This window comes from Cebus imitator, unplaced genomic scaffold (assembly GCF_001604975.1).
Source record: "Cebus imitator isolate Cc_AM_T3 unplaced genomic scaffold, Cebus_imitator-1.0 Scaffold19, whole genome shotgun sequence".
Taxonomy (NCBI): domain Eukaryota; kingdom Metazoa; phylum Chordata; class Mammalia; order Primates; family Cebidae; genus Cebus; species Cebus imitator.
Genome location: NW_016107334.1, coordinates 2,933,713 through 2,945,526, shown reverse-complemented (window position 1 = coordinate 2,945,526; position 11,814 = coordinate 2,933,713). Strand labels below are relative to the sequence as shown.

The 11,814-nt window shown below is 49.0% G+C and overlaps 2 protein-coding genes across 3 annotated transcripts in view; both read right to left on the bottom strand.

The window, feature by feature from the left end:
• Positions 1 to 380: 380 nt before the first annotated feature.
• Positions 381 to 2,382, bottom strand: LOC108295694. The gene has a single exon (XM_017517973.2). It carries the CDS (start codon positions 2,358 to 2,360, stop codon positions 1,449 to 1,451), a length of 912 nt encoding a protein of 303 aa, XP_017373462.1. The 5' UTR covers positions 2,361 to 2,382; the 3' UTR covers positions 381 to 1,448.
• ST8SIA2 (ST8 alpha-N-acetyl-neuraminide alpha-2,8-sialyltransferase 2) overlaps positions 381 to 11,814 on the bottom strand; it is an 81,242-nt gene continuing 69,808 nt past the window's right edge. For both annotated transcript variants that reach the window (XM_037734826.1, XM_037734835.1), the window contains exon 6: positions 381 to 5,012. In XM_037734826.1, the coding sequence (XP_037590754.1) occupies positions 4,727 to 5,012 (286 nt within the window). In that variant the 3' untranslated portion in view covers positions 381 to 4,726. The remainder of the gene's footprint in view (positions 5,013 to 11,814) is intronic.

Sequence of the window (11,814 nt, the reverse complement as noted above, 5' to 3'; positions counted from 1 at the left end):
ACGATCGCTGGGGTCCTGCAGCCCAGGCCTGATAAAACCCAAATGGCTTTTGTCCTTCCCAGAAAGGAGCGAGATTTTGCTTGCGTTGATGGCGTTCCTGCTGAGGGTTGCCAGGTCTCTGTGTCTAGGCCTCTGCATAGGGCCAGGTTTCAGTTTACAGCGACCCAACCACAAAAGTGAACAGAAAAAGCCCTGAACTGAGGATGAGAAGACCTGGGCAGAAATTCTACCAGGGAGCAATGAGGCTTCATGCAGGTTTCTGGCCTCAGTTTTAGGACCTATACAATGGTCCTGCTTTGGCCCAACCCACATGATTTTTCGGAGGTTCCTGTGACATAGACGCAAAATAACTTCATTAACTATCAAACCCTCCACAAGCATTAAGGATTTAATCCAACAAACATTTATTGAGGAACTGCTGTGTGCTATGCACCACGCCTAGTGCTGTGATGGTTACAGGGGAATAAAACACAGTCCCTGCCCTTGGCGAGCTTACAGTCTAAGAACAGTCATAGGACAAGTGCACAAATAACTATAATACAAGGCAGAATATGGTAAGTGCCATGAGAAAGGTACAAATAAAGTGCTACGGTGGTTCAGCAGAGGGAGAGATCCCAGTGGTTGGTAGATCAGGAGGGCTTCATGAAAGATGTGGTTTCTGCATGAGCTTTGAAGGGAAGAAAAGGGAGCATTCCAGGGGATGGGAACAGCAAGACCAAAGGCACAGAGACAGGAAATTGCAGGCACCCTTTCCAGGAAAAACAGCTCTGCTATGCTGGCCAGGGGAGGGTGTAAAGGAAGAACGGGGCCTTACCTGGTAGTCTGTAATGTCAAAATAGAGAACTGTACGTTTGTTCATGGGCTGGGGAACTTTTAAATGTTTGTGTGCAACGGGAGATAAAAATCACCGTGCATGTTCAGGATGGACTGGACAATGTGTCAGCGTGCACAGAGGTAATCTGGGAGGTGAGACTGTTGCTGAAATAGTCAAATGACAAGTAAAGAGGTGAGGTTAGTGCTAGCGGGAAGACTTAGCAAGGCAGGACGTGGGAGAATAGTCGAGGATGATGTCAGCGTCTCAGACTGGGTGGCTGATGGAATCATGGGTCTTTCAGTAGAAAAAGGAGGGATTGTGGGAAGGGACATAGATGATCCACTTGGCTTTCTGACATGTTGAGTTGATGGTGCTGCTATGAGAGCAGATGGGGTGAGTGTCCCCCCCAGCAGGTGTAATCCCAGCCTGGAGCTCAGGAGAGGGTTGGGCTGCAGAGATGGGTTGGGGTGGGGGCAGCTTATAAAGGTGTGGCCTGGTCTTAAGGCTGGTTGAGGCTGCTGAGGAAGAGTTCAGGGGGACCCAGGAGAGGACACCAGTGTAAGGCATGTCCATGCATTGGGGCAAGGAGAAGAGAGGGGAATACTGGTCAGATCTACCTTGATTTCTTTGTCGATCAAAGTAGGGGTGTCAATAAATAAATCATAAATAAATAAATAAATAAATACATATGTAAATACACACATGGCCGAGAGGGATTGGGAAAGGAGAAGAAACACAAGAACATGACATTCTGGGTACCGTGGGGCCGGGGGAGTCCAGGAGGAGTCGATGCAGAGCCAAGTGGCGTGGAGAGCTGGGGGGTAAGATGTGTGTCCTGGAGGCGCTGGGACGCTGCTGCCAGGAGCTGGGGGAAGCCGAGGGGCCTCAAGAGGGAGGGCAGTCGTAGGTGCTGGAGGCCCTTCCTGGGGCTGGTGGAGAAGAAAGTGAGGGTAAAGTCTGCAGAAGCCAACATGGTGGAGTCAGCATGTGCTGATGGGCAGAGGCAACAGAGGTGGAGGAGAGAGAGTGAGGGCGTACAGGAAACAACTGGTGGGGGCGATGTTTCCTCAGAAAGCGGAGGAAGAAGACAAGAGACTTTAAGGGCAGATCTCATTTCAGAAGGCTCTGTCTCTTCCATGAAGTAGGACAATGACGGGGAGTGTGTTGAGACTTGGGGAGAATGTGGGTTGGAAGTGCTTGGGTGGGTGATGGCAGGCAGACTGGGCATCCGACAGGTGGCAGGAGGTGACATAGGGGTGCCTGTCAGCAGTGAGAGCCGGCTGAGGCTGGAGGCCCATTCTCCCAGGGTGCCTGTGACCCTGCAGTTATAGCAGTGGATCTGGGGGCCGGGTACAGGCTGTGCGACTCCCTGGGGCCACCCAAGGTCAGCTGGCCTACACCAGGAACTGCAAGGGAGGCTCAAATTGAACTCTGAATGGGCAGGAAAGGACAACTGGCCCCTGACTGTGCATGCCCAGATGGAGGAGGACAGTGAGCCAACGAAAGCCAAGGCTCCTGGAGCTCCGCCATCACATGGCCAGGGCATTTTGGCAGTGCAGGACTCATGCCTAGTGGGGGAAGAGCGCACCTGTTGATTATCCTGGGGTCTCCAACCTTTCTCCAGAGAGAACCTGAAGGCAGGGTGGAAGGTCTCCTTGCACTCCAGCTCACATCAGCTTCAATTTAAGAAGCCAGGACTATGATAGGCAGAAAGGAAACCATGTTCTGGACTCCTGCAAAGGGATGGTGGCGTGTTGGCTTGGTGGACAGAGCTCAGGGCCAACTCCAGAACCTGACACAAGTTCCCGGCAGTGCTTGCCATGAAACATTCTGGAATCCAAGGCCTTGGTTAATCCCTCAAGGCCCTGCTGGAAACTCTACCCACTCCCCAGGTCACTTCAAGCTTTAGAAATTAAATGTCTTCTAGGCTCTTTGAGATCCTCAAGATGAAAGGCTCTGGAGACGTATGAAATATGATACTAATTATTTCTACCGCCCGTGAAGAGTCTGAAACCACTCAGCTCCCACAGAAGCCATTAGTGCTGTTCCTTTGTAAAATATTCATTTTATAACATAAATCCCCAATCACAGATTTCAAGCAACAACAAAGGAAAATGCAGAGATGTATCATCATCCTCACGGCTTTGGGCTGGAGTGTTCGAGTGTGGGGTTAATGGTTCTGCTGCCTCCACTCCCTTCTGGTCAACCATTAACTTAGAGTCAGGGTCCTGTTCTGCACTGCCATTGATTAATTATGTCTGGTCTCATATGCTTAGGAGCAGGTCTTGATTGCTTTTCTTAACTCCCTTCACCTTCAAGATAGTTTTTTACTTACCCTTCAAATATATTTTAAAACACTGTTATTTATCAGGCAAAGGAATACGTCTAACGAATCAAGCTGGCTAATGTTTCTCTATGTGTGACCTGTGATTCCAGCCCATAAGTTGCAGGCATCCAGCCCAGATTTTTCTGGGAGGTTATGCCCACTATTTGGAATCGCATTTGGCTTTGGGCATTCTTTTTTAAACTCGTACTATTAATCTCAATAGGGGGAAAAAAGGATTTAGAAAAATTCTAAAATCATTGCTTCTGGGGAGAGGAGGATGCATGGAGGTGGGGTGGACGTTGGAACCTCTCCCCACAGAATTGAAAACCTCAATGCTGGAGCTTGGTGTGGGCTAGTGTGACTGTCAGGGTAGGAAAATGACAAGAAAGTGACACTGACACAGCAGCCTGGCTGCAGAGGTCCCGCAGAGTGCAGAATGCAGAAGGTAAACAGAGAGTGACTGCAGGGACTTGGAGCCAGATGCTTCACATTCTTTCAGGTCTCACACTCTGAGGCTCTGTGAGGCACCCCAAAGGACAATCCTATGTTAAGAAGGATGACATTTATCTTGACAGCACCCTTTCAAGCTCTCATGGTGGCTTCCCTGTTGACAGAGGGGACAGTACAGTCCCTCATGTGACATTCTAACAGGGTGAGACGAGACTAACTCAGAAGGTGAAATCCCAGGGTCTCTTCCTCCTCGATGGACTCATGTTGCTTTAAAAAGCACCCAATGCAACTAGATTGTAGACACTCCCCTGCCTTATTCTAGGGTCAGATGGGCCCTAGACCTTGCAGGAGGTCTAGATTTTTTCAAAAATATGATTCAGAACATTCCACCTCTTCAGTGTCATCTGCTTGCGTCACCAGAAGTTCTTGGTGGTTCTTGCTAAGCCAGAATATGAACCATCCATTGTGTCTCCTCTAGCCTTCTCTCTGTAGCCGTGGAGGTCTCTCTCAGATGTGTGAGTTGATCATGGTTTGTCCCTTGGGTAGTCAAACTCTAAGTTCGTAGAACAAGGCCCTCTGTGCCGATGGGGCCTCTGCTGCTTGGTTTCCTTGTGCTCCTTTGCCCGGTAGAACTATCCAACCTCCCTCTCCTCCATGAATAGCACCCACTTTAGACTGGGTCAAGTGTCCCCTCTGGGGCTTGGCTCTCCCCGAATCCACATATCCCAGAGGCTTGGGGCAGCTGACAACAGGTGGCTCTCCATTCATCCATGAGCCCAAAGATCCCTTGAAACCAGGAGGCAGTTGGTCATCCAAAGTCATGGGATTGGCTTCTTTTCATGTCAAGTCCTTCCACCCCCAAAGATGGACTGAGTCTCAATCTGGTTCAGGTGGGTTCTCCACACCTTCTTCCTGTGGCCTATCTGCCTAATGCTAGATGAACACCACACAGTTATAAATACTCAGGTCAATATATATATGCAGGTATAGATATATATATTCTGGTCACTGTTTTACACTTTAACAAAGAAAACCACTAGCCTGCTTGTTCTATTGTTTGTGCCACCCCGACTCCCATCTGCCTGTGGTGTAGCTGGCAGGAAATGTGAGCCACTGAGTCCCACGGGGCGCCCACCTTACGTGGCCCCATCGCACTGGCCGACAGTCAGTTTCAAAGCGCCCTGCTCATGTAGGCTCTTGAGGGCCTTAAACTCCAAGGGCATGGTGTGGGGGCTGGCCTGGGAGGTGTAGCCGTACTTGAGGCTGTCATAATAGTGGTACTTGACTGGGTTCTGGTTCTGATCCAGCGGAAAGGGCCAGAAGCCGTAGAGGTAGATTTGGTTGCAGAAGCGTGTGGCCAGGGTATACATCAGGAGGCCGGTGGTGGGTCTTTTGATGTGGACTTTGTTGGTCAGCCAGTATCTGGAAAAACGAAAAAGAAACATGGGTTTGTGAGTCCTCCTTTCCAGGAAGAGGAAAATTCTATCCTGCCCAGCAGCCTACCTTCTGCCACTCCAGGGACCACAGGGACGGCTCAGGCCACACATTTCTGGTTCCCTCCACAGAGGACTGACAAGCACCTTGAAGCAACTGAACTGCTCCTTAGCCTGGGTGCGGTCACAGATATGAGTTATGAAATTCTCAACACAAACCTGTTGTGGGGACAGATGCAGAAATGGAGCTCCGAGGTGAAAATGGTTTGCCCAAGGCTACCTGCGTAGACAGGGGCAGCACCTTGACTTGAACACGGGCCCATGGACAGCTAGAGCAGGAGTTGGCAACCTTTTTCTGTAAAGAGCTAGATGATTTTTGACAATATTTTTGGGTTTGGGGCCATAAAAATCCCAATACGACTTGATCATTGTGTAGCTGTAGCATGAAAGGGCTGCAGACAGCACACATGGGTGTCGCCAAGCTTGGCCCTCAAGCAGCAGTTTGCTGACCTTGGAGAAAACACTGGCTCTTGCATGGTACCCACTGCCTTTCTGAGAGTCCCACGGGGCATCCCCTTGCGGATCAGCATTCCTGAGTCCATCCTTGCCTCCTGGGCATCTTGACATTTCCTTGCTGTCCCTGCCACAGGACCCCGTCTCTGATACTCATCTGTAACCGCGAGTGACTGTCCTGGGAGCACTGCGTAGTGGTTTGCCATGCAGGGCTGGGTTCTGCCCACTCTCTTTCTTCTAAGGACTCCTCACTACATCTTGGTGTACCCACCTCTGAAACAGAATCCCCGTGTCCTGCCTCAAGTCCTCTGTCAAAGGGTTATGAGAGGAAACACGGAGAAGGAAGAGCGCAGGGTGCAGGGTACACCTTAGCCAAGAATGTAGTGAGGAAGAGACCACATCCATTCCACGGACTAGGAAGCAGGCTCAGGGGCGGTAAGTAACTCAAGACCTGAGCTTTACTGAAGTTCGGTCACCAACTATCTGTGTGTCTTTGAGCAAGTCACTTAGCTCTGCTGAACCTAATGTTTAACATTTATGAAATGATGAGGCACAGTCTAGGTGATCTCCAGGATATCTTCCAGGTCCCAACATTCCATGAAAATCTAGAATTTTCTCCCTAAGTGGGAAAACATCCATTCTATTTGTTATCATCTTTCTCTCCATCACATTTATTCTCTTCTGGGACTCAGAACATACACTGATGTGTGGTCTAATGTCTTTACTTCCAGTAAAACTTTCCACTTGCCCTAGGGTGAATCCCTTGAAAAGCAATGCTTGTGCCTTGGCAGAAAGACATTTTCCTTACCACAGATTTCTTACCATTGTGTCTCTAGACTGGACACAGTTGACATCTTTCGGTCCAAGCAAACTCCATGGTTTGCCCTCCCTAACTAAAGCAAAGGCCAGCATGGTTTCTGTTGACATTTCTGCAGAGATGCACGTGACTGTTTAATCAAACTCATTCATTAAATGCAGGCCAGAAGTAAAGATAGGTCAGAAAAAACATGTACGTATCGCTGAAAGAGGAAACTGTTTAATATTATTCAGTGCTTTTAGCTGAAACGTTGGGGTAGGAGGGACAGGTTTTCTAGAAGCCCAAATGCCTCTTTCCTTTTGCAAAATCTCCCTTTTGCAGCTCAAAAAAGGAAACCCAAAAAACCTCCTAGAGTGGGAGGTGTTAGCCTGTGAATCAGACAATGTTATAGATGGCCAGTTACCTATGTAAGTTCAGTGAGTCATGTAATCGTGTAACGTTTGATGAAAGAAAATGCATTTCGAGAATCTTCATTCCCACATCCCCATCCTGACTATGGGGCTGGGTTACTTGAATCTCCCCTTCGACACTGCTGATGGAGGCCATGGTCTTAGGTGGCCAAATCAGAGTGAACACGATTCTCCTGGGTGTGGCAGGAGCCGCCTGGGTGGCCCTGAGACAACGTGGCTGCTTCGTAAGCCTGTCCTTCGAAGACCCCTTTTCTCGCGGTTTCTCTGATTTCATCCTGTCTAGGCCAAGAAACTTCCTGGCAGCAGAATTTTCCAACTGGAAACCCAAGGGAGGGACAAAGGCAGACACAGAACAGGGCAGCGTCTCTGGTAACTGCAAACACAGCACATTTGAAAAATAACAGGAGCAAGTGTTTGTGGATGCTGAGATCTTCGTCATTTCTTCCCTGCACTACCTCTGAGAAGTCTCTGTGGTGTCAGTCCATCACAGTGAGCCATCCTCCACCTAGTAGCCCCCCAGACATTTTCCCAAAATCTCTCCCTGCTCCACATACAACCCAAGTTCCATGGTTCAGAAACTCTGCAAAACCTGGCCCCTGCAGCCCACCAGTTTCAGCTCCCACCAAGACTTGCACCCCTCCCCAGAAGGTCTGGCCCACAGCTAACATGGCACTGTGCTATTTCCTAGTGCCTCTTCCTACCAAGGCTCAGATCAAGACTCCTTTGAGCTTTTGCCCATCTCTGAGCTGTGCTAAGTATGTCCCTCTGGGCACATGTGGAGACCATGCGCCAGGGGCTGGGGTGTGCACGCCTGCCTTACATGCTGAGCTGTGGGGTCCTGGAGGGTATCTGTCCTACTGTCTCTGTGCTAAGGCTCATGGTGGCTGAAGAAGTGAATGGTTATTTTGGAATGGGAAAGGATGCTTCCCAGAAAAGGTGTGTATGTTTTGGGCTTTTTCCTCTTATATTTGTGATTTCAGGGGAATCACAAACCCCAATTTTCTATGAGGTGGGGAGAAGACTGGTGCAGGGTGGTACCAGTCTCCAAGAAGTTCTGGGAATGTGAGAGGCAGACTAGGGTGGCGTGTCCCACTGGCCAGGGAGAGCACTGGTGCCACTCTCAAGAACTCCTAAGATGCTAAAAGTACAATGGTAGCGACTTGGGTGTTTTTAAATGGCCATATTGTGATCAGGGTTATTAGAGACTGGCCCATGTCTCCACTTTGCTCTCAGCTCCGGGCTAAATGTCTCATCTGAAAGGTCCATTTCATGCCCCTTTCTCTCTCCAAGCCTTCCTAACCACGCTTCACAGCTCCTCCCTTTCCTCTGTATCACCCAGCTGAGATCTGACCCTCTCTCAGCATCCTGCCTCACCTAGCACTTTAGAGGGTGTCCTCGACTCAGGCCCACACCTCAGACCCAGGCTCCACTCAGGGCCCGAGGACTGAGCAACATGCCCAGATGGCAAGGAGTAGAACCAGGTCCTTCCTTCAGGCCTTCTGACCCCAAGTCCCTGTTCTTTCCCCTTTATGATGCAGCTCCAACAGACAGGTGGGTGGCTAGGAATGTGGTTGATCTAATGTGACTGTCCTGGGACTACGCTGCATGGCCATCTGCTTAGTCATCAGCTAGTATGTAGGAGGCAGGAGGGGCAGTGCTGGCTTGGGGACGCTTGATGCTGAGCTTAGGGTTTGTTGGATAAGAAGCCCTTGCCGAGACCACCTTAGCACCATCTATGCTCAACTGAGCTGAGCTTGGGAGGCTCTGAGGGGCAAAGGCAGGGGGACTGTAAAGAGGAGAAGAATCTCAGAAGAGCGGCAGCTGATGCGGGGATCCTCCCATACATCCCTGCAAAGTGCTCATGCACCTTGGCTTAACTATGTCCCATAACAAGGAGCTTGCCCCTCCAAAACGAGTCCATTGCATTTTCAGCTCTAATGCAGAAGTTCTCAACCTAGGCAGCACACGGGAATCACCTGGAGCTTTCAAAGCTGCCTGGATCTCACTACTATGTGTAGCCTAGACACTGGGATTCCCATAGCCTCCTCCAGTAATTCAAATGTGCAGCTACGACTAAGAACTCCTGTTATGACTGGTAGGTGGTTCTGCCAAAAGAACCCAAGGATGAGATATATTTAGAGAAAAGGAGGGAAAAAGAGGAAGTGTTAGGAAAAGTCACAGAGTTTTAAAGGTGATCAGGGCTGGGGAGCTCATCTAGCTCAGCAGCCTTGCAGGGGATGTGACTGAGTGAGCTGTGATTTGGGACATGTATAAGAAAAACCAACGCCTAGCCTCAGTGTTGGGAAGGCAATAGGGAATGGTAAGGACTGGGGCATTGTGATGGGTAGCAAGTCTTACTGGTATTCAGTATGGTGGTCCCAGATCTTCAGAGTTTTTTTTTTTGAGTATTAGAAATTGGGATTTTTATGCAAATTCTCCAAATTTTTAAATGTTGGCAACTAATTAAAATTTCATTTTGAGAGGCTGAGGCGGGCAGATCACCTGAAGTCAGGAGTTGGCCTGGCTTACAAGCCTGTCTGTACTAAAAATACAAAAATTAGCTGGGCATAGTGGTGCACACCTGTAATCCCAGCTACTCAGGAGGCTGAGGCAGGAGAATCGCTTGAACCCGGGAGGTGGAGGTTGCAGTGAGATGAGATTGAGCCATTGCACTCCAGCCTAGGTGACAAGAACGAAACTCTGTCTCAAAAACAAAACAAACCAACACCATGTGAAGCCTTGTTGGGTGATCCAACAGGCCATATGTGTGTGGTTAATGCATGAGCCTCCTAGACTCAACTTGTCCCCTTCTGTCATTTTAGAGAGGAAAACGCGGGAGTCCAGTGTGACTTGGTTGAGAGGAGACAGACTTCTTAAACAACTGGTTAGACAGAGTTTGGATACAACACAGGCATCTGAGGCTCCTGATCCTTGGGCATTTTCCCCCCATGGTGACTCCTGAGGCTGAGAGTGAGCTGTCTGCAGCTGTGGGCTGACAGGGATGGTCGGGCCACGACAGTGCCCCCACATGAAACATCCCCCTGACGTTTACTTCCTAATGGATTCAAGCCCTAAAATGGGTCAGATAAACAACGGTTTATTTTCTGACAGTGAGGTCTTGGTAGGGGAAGGCCTTCAGAAATGAGTTTCTTTTCAGGCTGTCAGTGCTATGCCTAGAAATGGGAATAGAGGAATCCAATCAATGATGAAACGTCCAAGTAGCCCATGGGTACTTCTGAGGTTACTCAGGCCCGTGCTGGGGCTCCACATGCGCTCGGTGCTCCCTAGGTGCCTTTCCCTACCGATCCCTGTGGTGAACTCTTTCCCACCTCCAGAAACTAAGCACATGCATCATAGCTTCCTGGAAATATTGCCTTTGTTCTATTGTCATCTCCCCAGTCAGACTGAGTTAACCTCCTCCAGCTAATTACTATCAGCTTTGTTTCTACTTCTCTCACTGTGCTTAGCAACCCAGGCTGAAGATTCATCACTGTGCTATTTCATGGCACCTCCTCCTATCAAGCTCAGATCAACACTCCTTTGCACTTTTGCCCTGTCTCCAGGCAGCTGTGGTCACCTGTGTACCAGTGTCTTCCTCCATCAGCATTCTTAAGCATTGTGCACAGCTGCCTTTCCTGCTGAGCTGTGGGATCTTGGGAGGGTCATTGGTCCTGCTGCCTCTGTGCTAAGGGCCTCAATAATCATGACTGCAGACAAAGCGAATGGTCATTTTAGAGCTGGAAGGGATGCTTTCTGGAAGAGGAACATGAAACTGTACTGTGTTCTACCCAAGCGCAGGGACCACACCCTAAGCTCCTTTGTAGTAGGATTCAAAGGTGTCTTGCTCAGTGCGTGCTGGGTCCACAGCATTGCTGCATGGACAGCAGCACTCAACAAATACTCTTCTATCTCTCCTGGTTATCTCTGGTAATTGGGCTGGGGTCAAGTGAATAGATCTGGCCCCACAGGCTGCAGCAAAAAAAAAAAAAAATGTCCTTTCTTGGTTGGTGTTCTTCAAGAGCAGGCTCTCCCAGTTTCTCTTCCCCTGCCTTGGAGAACTTCAAAGCCTCCTGGTAAGAAGATGTCAGCCTACAGTGTAAGAATCCTAGATCCCTGAATCACTGATTGCCAACTCACATCACAGTTTGCAAGAGTGAGAAATAAACTTCTGTTGTGCTAACGTGCTGGAGTCTCAGGATATGTTACTGTAGCATAGCCTAGGATTGATCATCCCGATTTCTGTTGCCCTCAGCAAAGATTTGACTCAAATGGAATTGAAAAATGGGCAGATGCAGGTAAGAAGAAAGGAGGAAGCCAGCAGTGCGTGCAGCTTTGTAACTGTGGCCAGCTGGGACGGGAACAGAAACGCCCAACCTCTCAGATCTGGGGCCAGGCTTTTCACCCAGAATTGCTAACTGGAAAAGGTCTTAACAGCAAATGAGGCTCCGGAATGAATCCAGAGCTCAGTGGCACAGAGGGACCCTCTTCCTATTCTGCCTCCACGGGTAAACAAGAACTCCTGAGTGATGTCTGACGGGGAAGCAGGATCAACACTTAACGAGCAGCTTGTAATAGAAGCTGACTGAGTTATATAGGAACAAATCACTCTCGATTTCCTTTATTTCTCCTCTGTTTCTCTGGCCAATTTAGAGACTGTGTGAGTGGCTGACTTGTTGGCTATTTCTTTCCTTAGGATAACAGCTGGGTGTTAAAACACAAACTAATTAATTTTGCCTTCCCAAATGAGGTTAGCTGGGTGCATCCGGGACGTTGTATTGACAGTGCACCTTTAATATCCCAGTCTTGAGATTTTAATTAGAAGGCAAAGTAATCTCAAAGAAGGCAGTAATTATTTTTCAAATTGGCTACCCCAATTGCCATAACAATTAAGCACCGTATTTTATGGGCACGGACAGCAATCAATGAGGATTGCCAAAATCACCTCCAAAGCACATTTGTCTTTTTCCCTGGTTCCTGGGCTGGGTACGTGGAAAGAATAGTGGCCATCACTGTTGGAAAAGGGGACCAAGAGGGCTTTCTCCAAGAAGCTA

What these genes read in the sequence shown, in the direction of transcription:
- LOC108295694 (XM_017517973.2), bottom strand. Translation starts at nt 2,360, where the DNA reads ATGCCCTGGCCATGTGATGGCGGAGCTCCAGGAGCCTTGGCTTTCGTT.